Source organism: Triturus cristatus, chromosome 4_2 (assembly GCF_964204655.1).
Source record: "Triturus cristatus chromosome 4_2, aTriCri1.1, whole genome shotgun sequence".
In the NCBI taxonomy this organism is placed as follows: domain Eukaryota; kingdom Metazoa; phylum Chordata; class Amphibia; order Caudata; family Salamandridae; genus Triturus; species Triturus cristatus.
The window spans coordinates 701,922,805-701,943,841 of record NC_140586.1 but is presented as its reverse complement, the minus strand read 5'-3'; the positions used below and the strand labels follow the sequence as shown (position 1 = coordinate 701,943,841).

The 21,037-nt window shown below is 48.9% G+C and overlaps 1 protein-coding gene across 1 annotated transcript in view; it reads right to left on the bottom strand.

The window, feature by feature from the left end:
- Positions 1-21,037, bottom strand: part of TTC22 (tetratricopeptide repeat domain 22) — a 222,604-nt gene that overhangs the window by 49,386 nt on the left and 152,181 nt on the right. The window contains exon 5 of the mRNA XM_085602535.1: positions 17,899-18,060. Coding sequence (XP_085458661.1) covers positions 17,899-18,060 — 162 coding nt within the window. The remainder of the gene's footprint in view (positions 1-17,898; positions 18,061-21,037) is intronic.

The following is a 21,037-nucleotide window of genomic DNA, read 5'->3' as shown; positions in this document are numbered from 1 at the left end:
CACTTTGCCACTGGATTCAAGCTAGCCTGTCTGATGACGGCTGATTAGCCAGAAACCGGTCCCAGGATGCTTGTTTCCGGTCCTGGGAAGACATGGCTTAGCAGTTCAGGCTGGACTGTTCCCATGAGGCACAGGGTCAGACTGATTTGCATATGGCCATGTCTGAACTGGGGTGGCGGAGCGAGCTAAAGAATGATGATGGATTAAACCCAGATCAGTTGACTGGGGGTGGGTGCTTGCAATGTTCAACACTCCGTCCATCATCTTCTTTGGTTTTGCTTTGTTCGCCCTAAGTTGGCAGGGTATGCCCAGACGTGGGTCCCTTGCTCACTTTGCCACTGGATTCAAGCTAGCCTGGCTGATGACGGCTGATTAGCCAGAAACCGGTCATAGGATGCTTGTTTCCGGTCCAGGGAAGACATGGCATGGCAGTTCGGGCTGGACTGTTCCCATGAGGCACAGGGTCAGACTGATTTGCATATGGCCATGTCTGAACTGGGGTGATGTAGTGAGCTAAAGAATGATGATGGATTAAACCCAGATCAGTTGACTGGGGGTGAGTGCTTGCAATGTTCAACACTCCGTCCATCATCCCCTTTGGTTTTGTTTTGCTTTGTTCGCCCTAGGTTGGCAGTGTATGCCCAGTCGTGGGTCCTTTGCTCACTTTGCCACTGGATTCAAGCTAGCCTGGCTGATGATGGCTGATTAGCCAGAAACCGGTCCCAGGATGCTTGTTTCCGTTCCAGGGAAGACATGGCTTGGCAGTTCGGGCTGGACTGTTCCCATGAGGCACAGGGTCAGACTGATTTGCATATGGCCATGTCTGAACTGGGGTGGCAGAGTGAGCTAAAGAATGATGATGGATTAAACCCAGATCAGTTGACTGGGGGTGAGTGCTTGCAATGTTCAACACTCCGTCCATCATCCCCTTTGGTTTTTCAAAATCCACTAGTCCATTGTGTGCCATGTAATGTGGCTACAAATTATGGCAGCAATCTCATTATATAAGAGCTCTGATATAGCTTCTCTGATTATGCCAGGGCTCATACCATAGTAGGGTTTTAATACTAGGAATTCCATTAGTTTGCCACTTTTCCGCAGATCTACATACTGGGGCTGAAGGTAGTGGTAAGCAATAGTTCTAGGGTTGGAATTCCCTTTTAAATCTGTGCAAACCTACTAACTTGCATGTTTCAAGGGATTTCACCAACTCTTCTTCAATCTTTTCCCATACTGGGAAAGGTTGGAAATTTACTCCTGACAATGGCAGACGTAAAACCTTTTACAGGGTTGGGGGAAAAAAGTGGTTGGAGGGATAGTGAACTTGCAAACACTCAAATTATTGCATGAGAAAATCCACACATCATATTTGCTCATGCAAAAATGCAATTCATAAATAATTTCTAGGAGTACTATTTCTTGGCTTACTTCTGTAAATTCTTGTGAATTCACGATAGCTGCATATCTGCACTTAATGCAAGGACATATACCATGGGTGCATAATTGAGACTTTCTTTATTAATTGGGCCCCTAATTAGGTCTGGCGTTAACGATAATCTTTGGTGCTTATTAAAATTCCCCTGTCTCTCTCTCTCTCGATGTGTCTGTAGGCTGGTTTCACTGTGAGGGACAGCATTCTCCTGTACAAAAGGAGCATATCAGCACACAAAGTAGTTTTGTTCAGTGCAAGGAACTACTGTGGCAATGTGTGCTTTTGAGACCAAAAAACAATTTTTGCTTTTGCCAATGTTTGTTAAAATGGTGATGGCCCGACAGCTCTCACACCAATAAGGTGTTTACAAAAACCATGCCAAAACAAGTTACGCATTGACAAAGCAAAAGGCTGACCACCAATTTCAGATCTACTGGCTTTGCCAATGCTTGTTTATTTTTAAGTTTTCCATACTCTTATTGAAACTGATTACACTGATTTTCCATTATTAATATTTTTGGGAAATACTAGCATACATCAGCACATTTACTAAATATTGCTGCTATGAAATAGTACCTAAAATTTTACAGTAATTCAGCGACTTTTCTTTTCTACTTGCATTTTTGTGAACATTTTGTTTTGAAAGCAAAGAATCATCATTCTTGCTTTCAAGCTTCTGTAAATATCCACATATAATCAGAGAGCATTCTGGGAGAATTATACATAGCCTCGTATTGCAAAACTTTGAAAACGTTTGTACACATTTTTGTACTGGCATCACTCTCAGTAGTGCAGTCTGAGCTTACAACATTTACTTAGAGTGCTAACCCTAACAATAAAGTCTTTGCATTAATGAACCATAAATACAAGTTTAAACAGCAGCATTAATTAACTACATGGACACACATATTACTTTAACTGCAGACATTGCCTTTCCTTGATCCATAATGTGGTACTGTAAACTGCCAGCCAAAGGGTTTGTACTGTAGTGGGTTGGGCCTACTTGTCCCAAGGACAAAATACACATGGAAGTTTGTTGCCCTTGACCCCAAACAATATGTCATGGGCGTCGGGCTATAGGAATTCCACATCCCTGCTTTAGACTTGCTTCTGCTTCCACATGATTCCAGAGGATTTTGGAGAGCGTGTTCAAAGGGATGCACGGAGTGATGGCTAGTGTATGGTGCTGACCAGGACCAGCACGATGACAGGCTCCACCAGGTTTTATCCTTGTTAAAAATAAATGGATGTGACTCTTACCATCGACAAGTGAAGGTTGTGTCTGCCCACAATAGAGTACTTAGGCTACAAATTGTCCTCTGAGGGGGTGGAACCCAAAGCCAGCTTAGTAAAAGCGATAGAGGATTTTTGCATTCTATGTGATAAGGACCAATGAAGGTCCTTTATGGGTCTCGCTGAATTTTATGCCAGATTTGTCTTGGATTGCGCTGCCAAAACTTTTCACATGAGATGTCTTCTCAAAAGGAACATCAGGTTCAAATGGGATAGTGAATGTGCCAACTATTTTGAGCAGATCAAAAAGGAAGTGGCACACGCCATTCTCCTCAAAGCTTTTGACACCAAGGATCAAACTATAATTATGACTGATGCTATTCAAATGGGATTAGGTGCCGTACTCATGCAGCACAGAGGGGGCAAAGATGAAGTAATAGTGTTTGCTTCAAGAAGCTTGCGAGGAGCTGAACTTACTTTATGCGTTATTGAACGGGAAGCTCTGGCCTGCTGGTGGGGCACCACACATTTCAAGCTTTATTTGTGGGGTTCTAGGTTTATCGTACACGTAGATCATAAACCTTTTGTCCAACTCATTACCACAAAAGGGGGGGAGAAAACTACTCCCAGGATTGCGAAATGGCAATATAGACTTATGGAACACAACCATAGTGTTGAATATGTGTCTGGGAGGAAGAATTTGTTGGTGGACTGCCTATCCAGGCAACCCAGTTATGAAGATAATAGCGTAGATGAAGAAGACAAAAATGGTGACTCCGAGATAATGTAGTATAGAGAGTCATTCTGAAGGTGCCATATCAGAACAAGAGTAGTGAGATGCCTATAAAGTAGACCAATAATTCAAAGAGCTCTTGAGGAACATAAGTAAGGGGTGGTCAGGAGGGAATTCTGACCAAGGTCCTATCAGTAAGTATAAACATGTTTTTGATGAGTTATTGGTTGTCAACGGATTACTAGATCGAGCATCATCATTAGTAGGTCCTGGTGCCATGAGGGCCAAGGTACTCACATTAGCTCATGAAGGCCACATAGGCATGCATGCCATGAAGAGGAGGCTAAGAGAACATTTCTGGTGGTCTGCTTTAGACAAACATGTGGAACATTTTGTGAGGGACTACAGGAGTTGTGCTGTTCGCAACAAGTCTCAAGTAACGGTTCCCGGCCCTGTGGAGGCAACTGAAGTTACCAGCAAAGCATAGGTTTAACTGGCGATAGATATCATAGGTCCCATGACCTTGTCTGGCAGTGTACTAGAGTAAGGCAATGTCCTCATGGACTATTATAGTCGTTGGCCTAAAGTCAAATTGGTAAAAGTTCCCAATTCTGTGTGTGTGATTGAATTTCTTGTATCTCTATTTGCTAGACAAGGGGTGCCTGATTAACTGCTTTCCAACAATAGTTGTCAGTTTACTTCAGAACAATTTGAGGAGTTCTTGAAGTTCATGTCCATTAAGCACACCAAGACATCCCTTTATCATCCTAGAAGTAAGGGTCTTGTTGAGCGATTTAACAGGGTCATTAAGGAGAATGTGCAATTGTCTAAGGCCAACGGGCCTAACTGCAAGATAGGACTCAAGAAACTGTTGTGGGCAGTGCGCACCACAGCCAATGCTGATGAATCACCATTCATTTTATTGAGGGGGTGTGTGCCCACTTCCAAAGTGTTGAGGAGATGGATGAGTGAGTTTATGTTACTTGGGAAGAAAATAAGAGATATAGGTAAAAAAGGGGTCAAAGCACAGAACAAATATGATCAAATGTACCTCAAGTAGGGTTCCAGGGAACTGAAGGTGGATGTGGGTGATGTGGTAAGAGTGAAGTCTTCCAGGATTTTACCCAAAGGTTAATCTAGGTTTTCTGAGGTCAGAAAGTAGTGAAAGTCAACAAGAATGCTGTGAAGCTGGAGGATAGCAGATGGTGGAATTAGGGAAAATAGGTGTCTAAAGTACACCACGGTGATAGGTCTAAGAACCTTGTTCAGGTTGAAGGTCATGGAAGATCTGCTGAAATGGGTGGTTCCCTGTCTACAAGAACTACCAGACTGCAGTCCAGGTTCCAAGATTATATCTTACAGTGCTAAATAATGTTGTCACTAATTTTGAAGTCATCACACTATATGTGCCATTCTTCCCATGAAATGTAGGTATTATTCATGTTCCTCAACACTTACTTAACTGTATCTGGTTTATTGTAAATTTTGCAATATTAGGGAATTGTTATCTTTTGTATTCTGTTTTTATAGGGGAAAGATGTGTTGGGTTGCATTATTTACATTCTTCTGGTGTCATTGTCCATGCGCAACAGAAGAATGCACAGAAGGTTGTGGCGGGCGAATTCTGGAATGGCAGGGAGCAGGGACAGTCGGTGTTTTCCTTCGTGGGAAGAAGGTGGTATGAAAAATCTTACCGCCTATTCCTGTGTCCCATCTTTACAGGATCCAAATGTTTTACATCAAAGCGTTACATCATTATAAGAGTTCTCTATAATGCACATACTAGACTTATAGCTGCATGCAACCATGAACATATCAGAACAAGGCCCTTAGCTTTGCCGTTCTTTGGGTGGACATGTACAGCAGAGAAACCAATGGCTCCTATGCCTGGTTCCCCATCTGGGTGTGGGCTTGAATCACACAATATTTCTTAAGAAGGTGTTGCCCGAAATCAGTGGAATTGTGACCAATCACTACAAGGGACAGCATGGACCTGAAGACAGCTTTAAGGCCAATGTAGATCAAAACGTTTTCAGGGCTCTTAGTAGAAGGGGAGGCGGTATATGACAGGTCAGCAAACAGGATAATATTCTTGTTGTATAACATTGGATGGTGTTGGACCTGTCAGCCCTAGGGTGGTCTCCCCATCTATTTTTGATCGTGCCTCATTTTTTCCACCCTCATTTTTATGTTGGACTTAGGTCTCCGGGCGCCTTTTCATTGCCAATCAGTGTTAAGGTGCAGGTGCTCCCTTCTCCCAAGATGGCTGCCACAGGCCCCTGCTACTGCAGAGTGGTCTTTCTAGTAGCACCCTAGCTGCCAGGAGCTGGCTGGAACCCCACAACAATGTTGCGACACCAGCCCGCCTTTTTTGTCCCATAGGTAGAATGGGGAAGCTCCTGGAATGTGCTGGAACCTTCTAGAAGGGAGGTGGGGTTTTTACTTTTGCCGCCTTGGATAGAGGTCACCTGACCTAGGGATACATAAGTGAGGGAGGGAACATTTTCTAGTCAGTTGGCCAGTGGGAGTAAAGCAGACCTGGGGAAAATCCACGCAGGAGTGTAGGCAGTAGGGCCTAGCCAGGGACTATGCCTCTGAAAGTGACAGGACTTAGGTACTGCCTTTTAAGTGAGTGAGGGATCCTGTACAGCCCACTGATCTAGCCCAGTGATAGGAGAACCCAGGGGCCATCTGCTAAGCTTGACTAGGAAGGAACTAGTCACCAACTCAATCCCTACCCCCCAAGGAACGGAACCCCTAAGGGCGCCAGAGACATCTGCGCCAGTAAGACTGCTAAGACTGAAGGCTGAAACTTTATGCTGAACCTTCATGCTGAAACTGAATGCTGAAACTAAACGCTGGAACTTCATGCTGAAACTGAATGCTGAGATCCAATGCTGTAGCTCCTTATTGAAACCTAAACTGCAACTGACTGCTGGACTACTGGGGATCAACCAGGTACTAGCGCTGTGTCCCCTGCGCTCTCCGACCTGGCCTGGAATCCCCCGAGTCAGTCCCACGCTGAGTTCTGAGCTCGCTGTCATCCCGCTTAATTTGTACCCCCTCCCCTGGCGCGGGGACCAGAAGCGTGCTTACTGCCGCGGCCCAGGGACCAGAAGTTACTCCTCGTCGAGTCGGGGCCCGCGGAGAAGCCCGGGGCCCCGCCGCTGCCGTCGCAGCGTCTGAGTGAGTCGCGGAAGGCCTGGGAAGGCCGTGAAGCTGTCTACCGCCCCACGTGACGAGGGCGGACTGCGCGTCGCCACCCTCGCCGCTGAGCACGCTGACTGCGGGGCCTGAAGCCGTAAGGAACCCCCGAGTGTCTCCTGAGACCCGGACGCCGAGATCAAGGTAACCCCTGGGGGCTGGGAGGTAGCGTGGCCGTGTTTAGGCCTGGGACTCACCCCCCTGCTCCCCGGGAGGCTTGCGGAGGACCCGGTGCGCCCCCTGCTGATCGGGAGCGTCACCGCACCGTCTGGCAACCGCTCCGGTGCCGGCCGAGACTCTGATTCCCCTCCGTGGGATTGCCCCCTTGCCTTGAGACTGCCGCGTAAAAGGGGACCGCTTGCTTAAGGCCTGTTGAGTGCGAGAAGCGCTGTCTTCTTACGTTCTACTCAAAAGTGCTTAATGTCTCATGATTACGAGAAGCGCTGTGTTCTTACGTTCTGCTCAAAAGTGCTTAATGTCTCATGATTACGAGAAGCGTTGTGTTCTCGAGTTCTACTCGGAAGTGTTTAATGCTTATGATTATGAGTAGCCATGTGTTCTCAAGTTCTGCTTTGAAGTGCCTAATGCCTTGTGATTACGAGTAGCGCTGTGTGCTCAAGTTCTGCTCCGGAGCGCTAGTAATGCCCGGGGTAACGATATGCTTGTGAGTCCTGCCTTGACGCGCTATTAGTTTTCTGAGGTGGCGCTAAGTTTCCCAGCCCTATTTCAAAGCGCGGATAAGTGTTAGATACCGCGCGAGGTGCCCACGGCGGATTGAAACGCTAGTGGTGGGAGGGGCGCAGCGCGCTGGTTAACCGCTGTGTTTACCGCTCCCCCAGGTTCGCCAGGTATTGCCAATGGAACTATGATAAAGCGCTCTTGAATCTGACGCTAAGGTATACAGGTGTTGCCTATTGCATCATAATGAATTGCTGGTGAATCTGACGCTACTGTATTCAGGTACTGCCTATGGCACCATAATGAATTGCTGGTGGATCTAACGCTAATGTACTCAAACAATGCCCATTGCCATCTAATGAACTGCATTTACATCTAACTGCTTAGATAAACTTGTTTACTTTTCACTGAACCTACGGTGTGGCGTCCATTATTGTCTGCATTTCCTGCTTCAGGGGATGTGTGTGTTGTATGGTCGCTTTACACTTAAGCCTTCGGGTGCCCAACCGCTCGAGTCACGTTACCCCCTTAGGGCTTGGTGACCCCAGGTCTTACATTGTTTGCGAGCGGTGGGATTAGGACCTGTGACCATACAGCACCCTCCCGTGAAGCGGAGGGCGCCACAATTAAACGCCTATTGTATTGAAGCTCTGCAACTGTTTAATACTGCACTGATTACATTCCACTGTCCAGACTGAGGGTGTAAAATCCTGGTTAGCTGGTAACTGTTACCCATATCCTAGAGTTTTCTTCCTTAGTATCTAGGTCCCCACCTGTCACGATGGTGTTCCGGTTAGCTGACCTCGAGGGGTACACTGTAAGGCAACTGAGGGAATTCGGGCAGGGTATGGGGGTGCCTGGGGTGCGGAGGGCCAAAGGACCGGAACTCCGTACCGCCATAAGGGCATGGGTAGAGGCCCACCCAGAAGGGAGAGAGGATGAGGGACAGGAGGCGCCAGATGCACCTCAGGAGGCGAGCGCCCAGGAAGTCCTAGACATACTCAATGTGGATATGTCCAAAAATGTGCCCCCAGGGAGACGTTCTGGGGCCAGTAGTGGGACAGGGTCTCGGAGGAGCGCGTCTCCAGGGGAGTACGAGGACAGGAGGGAGGAGAGGCAGTTAAAGTGGGAGCTAGCGAAATTGGAACATGAGAGAGAGAGAAAGAGAAAACAAGAGATGGGCAATGGAGGAAAAGAAGCTGGCGCACGAGCTTCAGCTGAAGGAGTTGGAGCTGCGCGCCCTCCAGTTAAATGCGTCCAATAAGGACAATGGTGGCAGCGTACCAAGAGAGTCCCCTGAGTCAAAATTTTACTTACCCAAAGAAGTCATTGCCAGCTACACAGTGGGGGACGATATTGCCAAGTGGTTGGAGGCATACGAGGTGGCCTTGACAGCCCATGGGGTTCCCGAGAGCAATTGGGGAGGGGGCTTGTATCGCTATATACCTCCCAATGTCAGGGACACCCTGTTATACTTAGCCAAGGCGGATCAGGTCAGGTATGCCCCCATGAAGGAGGCCTTACTCAAGAAATTTGGTCTCAACCCCGAGAGGTACAGGCAGAAGTTCCGTGGCAGCCATAAGCTTTTCACACAGACGTGGGTGGATTTTTTTGACTATGCCTGTAAGGCACTAGATGGTTGGGTGCGTGGCAGCGAGGTGCAGGACTACCAAGGGGTGTACAATCTTTTTTTACGGGAGCACCTCTTGGATAAGTACTTTCCCGAGCTGCGCCAACATCTGGTGGACCGCAAGTTAACGGATCCCCGTGAGCTTGCGGAGGAGGCAGATATTTGGGTGAGCACCCGGGTGTCTCACAAGGGCCCCGGGGGAGATGGCTCGAAAGGCGGACAGGGTTTCCCCCCAGAAGAAAGAGGGGGGAGATAAAAAGGTGGAGTTCTCAAAAGGCCCCCAAAATAAGTTTGGGAAAGGAGTAGGAACCCCACCCTCGTCCAATTCCACAAAACCCACTTACCCTGACAGGAGTCAGCAGCCAAGGATTGTGAGGTGCTACGAATGTGGGGAGATTGGACACTACAAAGGAGATCCCAAGTGTCGCAAGCGACCCCCAGCCCCACCGGGCGGGAAGAGCCCCGGGGTAAGTAGTGTAGCGCTTGGGGTGGAGCTGTCCTTAGATAGGGAAGGGGAGTGGACAGGCCTGACCCTGGTTTCACTCGGGGATAGAGAGGTGGTCCCCGTAGTGTCCCTGCCCCCGAACACTGCTAAATATCAGCAGAGGGTGAGAGTTAACGGGGAGGAGGTGGAGGCTCTGAGGGACACAGGTGCCAGCATGACCACAGTAGTGAGGCGGCTGGTGTCCCCAGACCAAGTAGTCCCCGAGGAGTTCCATCCGGCCGTATTGGCTGGCGGCAATGTGAGTCACTATCCAGTGGCTCGTGTTCCATTTGAGTGGGGAGGAGTCAAAGGCCTACTGAGAGTTGCGGTGAGCCCTGCCTTGCCTGTGGGGTGCTTGCTAGGGAACGACCTGGAGCACACCAAGTGGAAAGATGTCAAGTTTCAAGCTCATACCGAGATGCTGGGATTACCAGGGTGGACATGCGTAGTCACGCGGTCCATGGCTGCCCGGCATGGAACTCACCCCGGGTTCGAGCCTGGAATTATGGCCCAACCCAACGCCAAGTGTGGAAAGAAGAAGGTGGTAGAGGACATGCCCCGTGAGATGGATGGGGAGGCCGCAGAGGTGCCCCCGGAGTCCGTGGAGGTGGATGTCGTTCCCGTGGGGGACTTGCCGACCCTTGCCGACTGGCATGTGGAAGGAGGGCCTACCCGGGAGGAATTTTGTCAGGCACAAAGGGCGTGCCCCACGCTTGAAGGCATGCGGCGACAGGCCGAAGCCCAAGTGGCCAGTCAGGAGACGGGCGGATATCATGTGTATTGGGAGGATGGTCTCCTGTACAGTGAGCCTAAGGTGCCGGTACATGGATCTTCAAGAGCCATAGTGGTCCCCCAATGTTACCGGGCCTTCCTGCTGGAGTTAGCGCACGAGATACCCTTAGCCGGACATCTGGGCCAGGACAAAACCTTTGCGCGGTTGGTCCCACATTTTTATTGGCCCAGGATGAGGATCGCCTCAGACACCTTTTGTAAGACCTGTAAGTCTTGTCAGGCAAGTGGCAAGACTGGGACTAAATTGAAGGTCCCTTTGGAACCGCTCCCAGTGGTCGGGACCCCTTTTGAGAGGGTCGGCATAGACATTGTTGGGCCGTTGGACCCTCCGACCGCAGCGGGACACCGGTTCATTCTGGTCTTGGTGGACCACGCCACTAGGTACCCAGAGGCTATTGCTCTGAGGACCATCACTGCACCGGTGGTGGCGCGGGCACTGTTGGGGATTTTTACCCGAGTGGGATTCCCCAAGGTCGTGGTGTCGGACAGGGGCACGAATTTCATGTCGGCCTATATGCAGGCCATGTGGAAGGAGTGTGGAGTGATCTACCGGTTCTCCACTCCTTACCACCCCCAGACTAACGGTCTCGTAGAGCGCTTCAACAAAACCTTCAAGGGAATGATCCGGAGCCTGCCAGAGGGCTTGAGGCGTAAATGGGACGTCCTCCTCCCCTGCTTGTTGTTCTCCTACCGGAAGGTACCGCCGAAGGGAGTCGGGTTCAGCCCGTTTGAGTTGCTCTATGGCCATCCCGTTAGGGGTCCCCTCAGTTTAGTGAAGGAGGGGTGGGAGAAGACTTCACAGAAGCTTCCCCGTGACATCGTCAGCTACATGCTGGCGTTCCGCAGCCAGATGGCCAAGCTGTGGAAGGCGGCCTCAGAGAACCTAGAGGATAGCCAGACCGTTATGAAGGAGTGGTACGACCGCAACGCTCGGCGGTCGAGTTGGACGTTGGACAGAAGGTGTGGGTCATGGAACCTGGGGAGCTTTGTGCCCTCCAGGACCGGTGGACTGGTCCGTATGACATTGTGGAGCGACGAGGCCAGACCACATACGTAGTGGATCTAAAGACCCCCCGACAGCCCCTGAGGGTATTCCACGTCAACCGCCTGAAGCCGCATCATGAGCGATCAGAGCTTGCTCTCCTTATGGTGACGGATGGGAGCGAAGAGGAAGAGAGTGAAGCTCTTCCTGACCTTCTAGCGGTACAGGAGAAGGATGGCTCGGTAGAAGGGGTAGTCCTTTCCCCATCCTTGACCCCAGAGCAACAGAGGAACTGCCGCCATGTCCTGGGACAGTTCGCCTCGTTGTTCTCCCTCACGCCTGGAATCACTCATCTGTGTACCCATGATGTGGACACAGGGGACAGCCCCCCGGTGAAGAACAAGTCTTACCGGCTCTCTGACCGAGTGAAGGATAGCATCCAGCGTGAGGTAGCCAAGATGTTGGAGCTGGGGGTGATAGAACCTTCCAGCAGCCCGTGGGCTGGTCCGGTGGTGTTGGTGCCGAAAGCTGCCCCACCGGGTACCACACCGGAACTTCGATTTTGTGTGGATTACAGGGGGTTGAACTCTGTCACGAAGACAGATGCTCACCTCATCCCATGAGCGGACGAGCTGGTGGACCGGCTGGGAGCAGCCCGGTACCTCAGCACCATTGACCTGACATCCGGATATTGGCAGATTGCCATGGCCGATGGAGCAAGGGAGAAGACAGCATTCTCCACCCCCGAGGGCCACTTTCAGTTCAGAGTGATGCCCTTTGGGCTCAAAAATGCTCCGGCCACATTCCAGCGGTTAGTGAATGAGGTACTATCTGGTCTGGAGTTCTTCTCAGCGGCCTACCTGGATGACATAGCTGTCTTCAGCAGCACCTGGGAGGACCATCTGCAGCACCTCCAGGAGGTATTGCAGGCGCTACAACGCGCTGGCCTAACCATTAAAGCCAGCAAGTGCCAGATTGGACAGGATCTGTCGTGTACCTGGGACACCTGGTGGGCGGAGGTAAGGTGCAACCCCTCCAGGCCAAAATAGAGACCATCTTGGCTTGGGAGCCCCCCAAGACCCAAACAGAGGTCCGAGCTTTCCTCGGCCTCACTGGGTATTACCACCGATTCGTCAAGGGATATGGTACCATCGTAACCCCCTTGACAGAATTGACCTTGCAGAAGCAACCTCGCAAGGTTATATGGACAGCTGCTTGCCAGGAGGCATTTGACACGCTGAAACATGCGATGTGTACCACTCCAGTACTCGCAACCCCAGATTTCAGTAAGGAATTCATTGTACAGACAGACGCCTCACAGCACGGCATAGGTGCGGTGCTCTCGCAACTCAACACCGAGGGCCAAGATCAACCAGTGGCCTTCATCTCCAGAAGACTCCTCCCTCGGGAACGGCGATGGAGCACCATTGAGAGAGAAGCCTTCGCGGTGGTCTGGGCTCTGAAGAAGTTGAGGCCATATCTCTTTGGAACTCACTTCCTAGTTCAGACCGACCACCGCCCCCTTCGCTGGCTCATGCAGATGAGAGGCGAAAACCCCAAGTTGTTGAGGTGGTCCATTTCCCTACAGGGGATGGACTTTCGGGTGGAACATCGGCCCGGAGTTGACCACGCCAATGCTGACGGTCTCTCCAGGTTCTTCCGCCTTAGCGATGAGAACTCCCTAGAGGTTGGATAGCTCTCCCCTCTTTCGGCTGGGGGGACGCGTGTTGGACCTGTCAGCCCTAGGGTGGTCTCCCCATCTATTTTTGATCGTGCCTCATTTTTTCCACCCTCATTTTTATGTTGGACTTAGGTCTCCGGGCGCCTTTTCATTGCCAATCAGTGTTAAGGTGCAGGTGCTCCCTTCTCCCAAGATGGCTGCCACAGGCCCCTGCTACTGCAGAGTGGTCTTTCTAGTAGCACCCTAGCTGCCAGGAGCTGGCTGGAACCCCACAACAATGTTGCGACACCAGCCCGCCTTTTTTGTCCCATAGGTAGAATGGGGAAGCTCCTGGAATGTGCTGGAACCTTCTAGAAGGGAGGTGGGGTTTTTACTTTTGCCGCCTTGGATAGAGGTCCCCTGACCTAGGGATACATAAGTGAGGGAGGGAACATTTTCTAGTCAGTTGGCCAGTGGGAGTAAAGCAGACCTGGGGAAAATCCACGCAGGAGTGTAGACGGTAGGGCCTAGCCAGGGACTTATGCCTCTGAAAGTGACAGGACTTAGGTACTGCCTTTTAAGTGAGTGAGGGATCCTGTACAGCCCACTGATCTAGCCCAGTGATAGGAGAACCCAGGGGCCATCTGCTAAGCTTGACTAGGAAGGAACTAGTCACCAACTCAATCCCTACCCCCCATGGAACGGAACCCCTAAGGGCGCCAGAGACATCTGCGCCAGTAAGACTGCTAAAACTGAAGGCTGAAACTTTATGCTGAACCTTCATGCTGAAACTGAATGCTGAAACTAAACGCTGGAACTTCATGCTGAAACTGAATGCTGAGATCCAATGCTGAAGCTCCTTATTGAAACCTAAACTGCAACTGACTGTTGGACTGCTGGGGATCAACCAGGTACTAGCGCTGTGTCCCCTGCGCTCTCCGACCTGGCCTGGAATCCCCCAAGTCAGTCCCACGCTGAGCTCTGAGCTCGCTGTCATCCCGCTTAATTTGTACCCCCCCCTGGCGTGGGGACCGGAAGTGCGCTTACCGCCGCGGCCCAGGGACCAGAAGTTACTCCTCGTCGAGTCGGGGCCCGCGGAGAAGCCCGGGGCCCCGCCGCTGCCGTTGCAGCGTCTGAGTGAGTCGCGGAAGGCCTGGGAAGGCCGTGAAGCTGTCTACCGCCCCAAATGACGAGGGCGGACTGCGCGTCGCCGCCCCCGCCGCTGAGCACGCTGACTGCGGGGCCTGAAGCCGTAAGGAACCCCCGAGTGTCTCCTGAGACCCGGACGCCGAGATCAAGGTAACCCCTGGGGGCTGGGAGGTAGCGTGGCCGTGTTTAGGCCTGGGACTCACCCCCCTGCTCCCCGGGAGGCTTGCGGAGGACCCGGTGCGCCCCCTGCTGATCGGGAGCGTCACCGCACCGTCTGGCGACCGCTCCGGTGCCGGCCGAGACTCTGATTCCCCTCCGTGGGATTGCCCCCTTGCCTTGAGACTGCCGCGTAAAAGGGGACCGCTTGCTTAAGGACTGTTGAGTGCGAGAAGCGCTGTATTCTTACGTTCTACTCAAAAGTGCTTAATGTCTCATGATTACGAGAAGTGCTGTGTTCTTACGTTCTGCTCAAAAGTGCTTAATGTCTCATGATTACGAGAAGCGTTGTGTTCTCGAGTTCTACTCGGAAGTGTTTAATGCTTATGATTACGAGTAGCCATGTGTTCTCAAGTTCTGCTCTGAAGTGCCTAATGCCTTGTGATTACGAGTAGCGCTGTGTTCTCAAGTTCTGCTCCGGAGCGCTAGTAATGCCCGGGGTAACGATATGCTTGTGAGTCCTGCCTTGACGCGCTATTAGTTTTCTGAGGTGGCGCTAAGTTTCCCAGCCCTATTTCAAAGCGCGGATAAGTGTTAGATACCGCGAGAGGTGCCCATGGCGGATTGAAACGCTAGTGGTGGGAGGGGCGCAGCGCGCTGGTTAACCGCTGTGTTTACCGCTCCCCCAGGTTCGCCAGGTATTGCCAATGGAACTATGATAAAGCGCTCTTGAATCTGACGCTAAGGTATACAGGTGTTGCCTATTGCATCATAATGAATTGCTAGTGAATCTGACGCTACTGTATTCAGGTACTGCCTATGGCACCATAATGAAATGCTGGTGGATCTAACGCTAATGTACTCAAACAATGCCCATTGCCATCTAATGAACTGCATTTACATCTAACTGCTTAGATAAACTTGTTTGATTTTCACTGAACCTACGGTGTGGCGTCCATTATTGTGTGCGTTTCCTGCTTCAGGGGATGTGTGTGTTGTATGGTCGCTTTACAATTAAGCCTTCGGGTGCCCAACCGCTCGAGTCACGTTACCCCCTTAGGGCTTGGTGACCCCAGTTCTTACAGATGGCATCATAGAGGATAAAGGATGACAATGGCCAAGGGGGAGAGCAAGAGAATTGTTTTGATATATAGATTATATGCTGCAGGAAAAAGGAGGTTTTGTTACTAAAACAAAAGGGATGCCACATCTCCAGACATATAAAATATATTGAGGGCACTGCAAAAAAGGCTATCAATTTATGCACAATTTAACGCATAAGAGAGGAGGCTCGTAAATCTGGCAACCTAGAGAAAGCATATCGATTGTGTATGATATAGCACTGGCACTCCAAAGGGGAAACAAATTAAAAAATAAAGAATTTTTATCCAAAGAGCTAGAGCACTGCTAGAATTATTTGCGACATCAGGGATATGTGTCTGGAATTTTGGATTAGCATTAGAACATGGTGTGGGGCACTGAACGGATGGAGCAATATTCCATCAAACGCGACATGGTCAAAACCAGTAGATACAAAGACAAAATGCATGGGGCAGGCATGGGACCAAACAAACCGAGTAAGCAATGATCACACTGAAGACTGTGTGTTGTGTGGGTGTCAAATACAGACAGGAGAGGGGACTGGCTGGCCTGGAGGTCCTGGTCTGTCATTGCAATCAATGTTGTCAACTACCGATTATCCAATGTACTGCCTGGATACAATACACTAAAGTATACAAAAAAGTGATGGATGGAATGCTTGACCTAATCTCAGCCACTGGTAACAATGCAAGCCGCATCCAAATCCATTGTTTTTTTTGCACACCATGTCTCCTTAGTTTGGCCCCGCTACTTGCATCAGGAAATGCAAGTCTCGGAGCCTTTCAGTTTCAATACAGGCGTTGTATATTATTAAGAAAAAGAAAAGAAAAAACCAAACTAGCATCTTGGACAATGATTTATATAAGGACCTCTTGCATTTGTTTGAGATCAGAATTTAGGAACTTCAAATCCCAAGGCGCCCTAGGACTAACAATGCCCAGCTGATAGGAATGGGCGCGGCAGCCATCAAAAGCTCATCACCGTTAGAAGACACTTGGCAGACGAATACAAGACTCTGCGATTAAAACTTGCTGACATTTCCGCAAACCAAATTGACCGCAACCCGCGGCCTATCACAGCGCCGACCTTGTGATCCAACCTCAACTGTGACAAAGCGTCACACATCAATAAGACAACCTAAACAGCGACTAAAAAACGGAAAATGAATGTGGAGTAATGAGGCTATCGCCTCGGTATCCAAAAACTCACCACTGTCAGATGGAATATCTGACAGACGAAAACAAGACACACGGACGGCCGACGTGTGTAATTACTGTTTCCCCTTGTGCAAAGAAGCGTGACAGCGCTTACGGTTTTGTGGCGTGGCTATTCCCTTGGTTTCCAGTCTGCGTTTGAATCAACTAAGATCTGTGAGTTGGGCTACAGAGCACAAGCCACAGGGCGATTCCTCTAAAGGCTGATTGTTGGTGTTTTCTGGTAGGAAACCCCTTTCTGACTTGCTGTCTCTCCCTCGTGACACACCGGAGTGGTGTGTCTCTCGTTATGCGCGTGGAGCGCTTTTGAGAGGGAAGTTTATTGGCATGGATTTCCAAGTGCTAACTAATTTGTTTTCCCCGGAGGTGCAGTCTGTGGTTCTGGATTTATTGGGCAAGCCGTGCCCAGCTACAAACCTTCATTTGAGCGCTGCAAGTCATTGTGGCATGACTGTAAAATTAATGGGTTTTATTTTTATGGAAACATAACTCTGAGACTTTTATTTGGAGTCCTTTCGTTTTGGATCAGTGAGGTAAATAATTTTGATGACATTCAAGCATACAGAGTGTATGTGGTATGTATGGTTCTTTAGAACAAGTGATATGAGTTATGAGTGAATGAGAATACTGTATGAGAATACCTGCACTTATGTAGTGCTTGTTTCGTTGCACTATATTTTCACAATCCTTGCTTACACGCTGCGTAGATGATCTGCCACAGACTTCAGGGTATTCACAGCATGTATATAGTTACCTAACCTTAATTATAGAACATTACAAGTTTTCAGAGAGGATAAGAGACAATAATTGTCTTTGTTTCTTTTTTTTTCTTACAGGTCTCCTTCCTTGCTGTTCCTTTCCCACTACCCTTTCCTTCACTTGATCACCTCAAACCTCTGTACCCTTATGGTATGTAGAATTGGGGATATCGAAGGGTGGATCATAAATGAGCGTTGTACTGATCCTGAGGAGCTCATTTTCAACACTAGTTTTTTTACACTTGAACCTGCTCCAATCGGAACAGTCTAACTCGAACTGCCAAGCCAGGTCCTCCTTGAACTGACTAAGCGATTGCCAGCGGCCTAAATTTATTCAAGTATTCCATCCATCACCTTGTTGTTTTTGCATTTACTACCCTTAGTGAGCCAGGTATGCCCGGACGTGGTTCGAAATAAACCTATTTATTTGCATGATGTGATATAGTACACTTATTTAAAAATATATACAACTGCCGATGAGATGATTGGAAGTAGGGCAGCCTACCACCACATGATACCTGATGTATCTGTTATAGGCTGTAAAAGAAAACAAACTGCTAACTTACATGAAACTCCATACAAACAGTCAATTCCTATTTTATACAGGTAAAATTGGTGAGAACTACAATATCACAACAAAAGTGAAATAGAAGCTCGGTACATACAAGTTATTCTGAAAGAGCCTTTTTTACCTGTGCTCGGGTGCAGTAGGCCTGCCAGTTTAGTTCTGGATCTTGTAAAATATCAAGCGCCATGTTACAGATGCCAATGGCCATTTCCTGCTTGCCAAGAAAATGGAATATTTTGGCGAGTCGATTCAGTATGAGTGGATCATCCTTCGCAACTTCGATCGCCTTTTTGCCAGAAGGAAGCAATGAAAAAACACACAACACCTTACTTAATGTTTGCCTGTGATAGAACCAAAGAAACTAGGTGAAACTGAAAACATTTTCTATTTGAGAGTTTTATTAATCTAACCTGGTTTGGTATGTGATTAGACCACTTCAATGTACTGAGTTAATAAATATTAGGTTAAAACACTTCCTATGAGCTATTCTGTTTTTTTTTTTTTTAATTTATTTCTTTATTTCTCAAGTTTTTACAGAACATACAAGTAGCAAAGTGCGACATCCTGACCACTGTGAGGCACTCACATGGAGTACAATTGTATACAATCAGATATAATACAAACAGATCAATTATAATTCGGCATAACATTATGAATAAATACCATAGAGCATATAGGTGTCTGTGATGTTATCGCTTTCAGCCACTCCAGAGCAGGACATTCGGAACATCTATGTAGGAATGGCCCCGGCTCAACAATCATTGTGCCCGCCTGTTGAAACCAGAAGGGGGATCAGACATCAGGTGGTGTGAGGGCTTTGGGCAGCCTGTCGCCATCAGTCTCAGACTGATCCGATCCTCTGACAGATATATATGTTCTATAAAGTCCCCAGAAGTTCTTTGGGTGGCTCCTGGGAGTTAGAAGTTCACTGAAATTCTCCGTCTGTGTGCAACAGTAAAGCATGTCATGTGACCATTGTGCCATAGTAGGGGTGGGGCCGCGAAGCCAATTGAACGCTACTCTACGTTTCGCCAAGAGAAGACCCATGTCAACCAGTCTGCGCCTCCCACATGGGATTTTTTGGGAATAACCCAGCAGGGCCAGGGCTGGATCCGGGGGGAGTTCCGAATCTGTTATTTTTGCCAGCTCATTAAAAACCAATTCCCAAAATGTGTGTACCCTTGGGCAAAACCAGGTCAGGTGCATAAAATCGGCAGTTGTTTCCGTGCATCTATCGCAGGCGGAAGTTTCCCGTAACCCGTATCTGTGTAATCTCTCCGGGGTGTAATACGCCCTATTGAGGTACTTAAAGTGGATTAGTCTGTGCCTACCATTTAGCGAAATACGGCGCGTACTGGTGCAACAATATGCCCACATGGCATCATCGATCGGTTGCTGTAGGTCTCGTTGCCACTCTAACCGGGCCTTGGAGTACTGATTTACCCTGTGGGACATAGCGATCTTATATACATTGGAGACAATCTTGCGGGGCGTTTGAGCTTTAATGACATAGGTTAATTCCGTGACCTCAGGTTGCTCTAAGAGGTCCTCCCCCAATATGCCACATAGAGCGTGCCTTGTCCTATGAAACTGGAATTGTTGCAGCAGGGTATGAGGGGGCTCCTGGGAGTTAGAAGTTCACTGAAATTCTCCGTCTGTGTGCAACAGTAAAGCATGTCATGTGACCATTGTGCCATAGTAGGGGTGGGGCCGCGAAGCCAATTGAACGCTACTCTACGTTTCGCCAAGAGAAGACCCATGTCAACCAGAATGTGGATTTTCCTGGTCAGTTATGTCCCCTATCTTGGACCCCAACGGTTCTATATGCATGTTACAAGTACATGTATGTTCCCTCCAGTTCCAGTTTCTAAGACGCAAACATATGTGTGTCTACCGTCAACATGTTCTCTGTCAGATCCGCCATCAATGGGCTGGATATTCGATTCCTAAGTATAAAAGGCCACCGACTTTATATGGCCAAGTTACTCCATTTTTACAGTTCAGGCGAGTAGGCCCGATTCTGTCCTCAAAGCCTTTCCCTGCTCTCTGTCTCTGACAGCTTCAGCTTGAGCTCGCATCTGTATCCATGAACTTTGTCCTACTCTCTGTGCAGCTAACGGTGCCTGCCTCGGCCAGTTTTCGCCTGTCTGCCAAGAAGTTGTATTTCACCTTCGAATTATCTATTTTGCTCTTCAGCCGATGCATTCTTGCCTAGTAGTTTAAGTAAACATTCCTCCAGTTACCAAGCAAAAGGCCAGGCTTCTCTGTCTTCATGCAAGTGATTCATAGCCCTGTTGCTATGGAAAGTTTTCTGCCCCTCGCATCTCATATAGACACTTAGACGCTTGTACACGCACATAGTCAGTATAGAATAGATTCTGTCCGAGAGTCTCTTCCTTGTGGATAACATAGTTCTTTAAACATAGGATGTTAGATATGATTTGGGATTAGGATGACTTGACCCCAGACTTCTCGTCTCCACATGTAGAGCTAAATGTCAAGTCCCCTTCACCCCCTAGTTACACGTCAATTACACGTCATGCTGCTGCGCGCGCATCTATGCCAAGTATTATCTTATAGATCCACCTATGTCTGATAATGCAAGCCAATTATGTTTCTTTTATTCCTTATTACGCCTAGTTTCGATTATGTCACTGTTACGTCATTTTTCTTATCAAATGTTACGCCTTCTACATTCGTTTCATTGTAATGCACTTATTATAAAAATGTATGTCTGTTAATAAGTTATTGTACTTCACTTCCTGAACCCTCGTGGTGACGGAACCTGAAGGCCGCCACTCGAGTCGGCCATTTTGAATGGAATAAAGCCCATTAGAAAACCTCTTATACCACGGATTCTGCCTCTTGTTATTTTGAGCTATTTTACTTTATTTTAAGACTCCGTACGAAATTCAGTCAGGTAATATTTATTTTATTTACCACATAATGGCGCCCTAACAGGGACACTTTCTCATCTCACGCGCCGGCGGTGCGTTGCAGGCCCGGTCTCCTGCCACAGCTGGACGGACCATAAACGCGTACCAGCAGGATTTCCTGTAAGCTCCCTCCGGTCAAGCGGGGGCGACTGAGGCTGCGATCAACCCAGACGAGGCGGTGAGAAGTGCGAAGTATCCCGACCAGAGCCTAGCTGAGAGAGCAAGATCCGAGGTATACAGAGGCCCACCAGGTTTTCCGAAATTCCGACGTCCAGAGGGTCCGATGTCCGCAGTTATCGAGTCCTGTCCATTCTCTGAGGCCTTCCG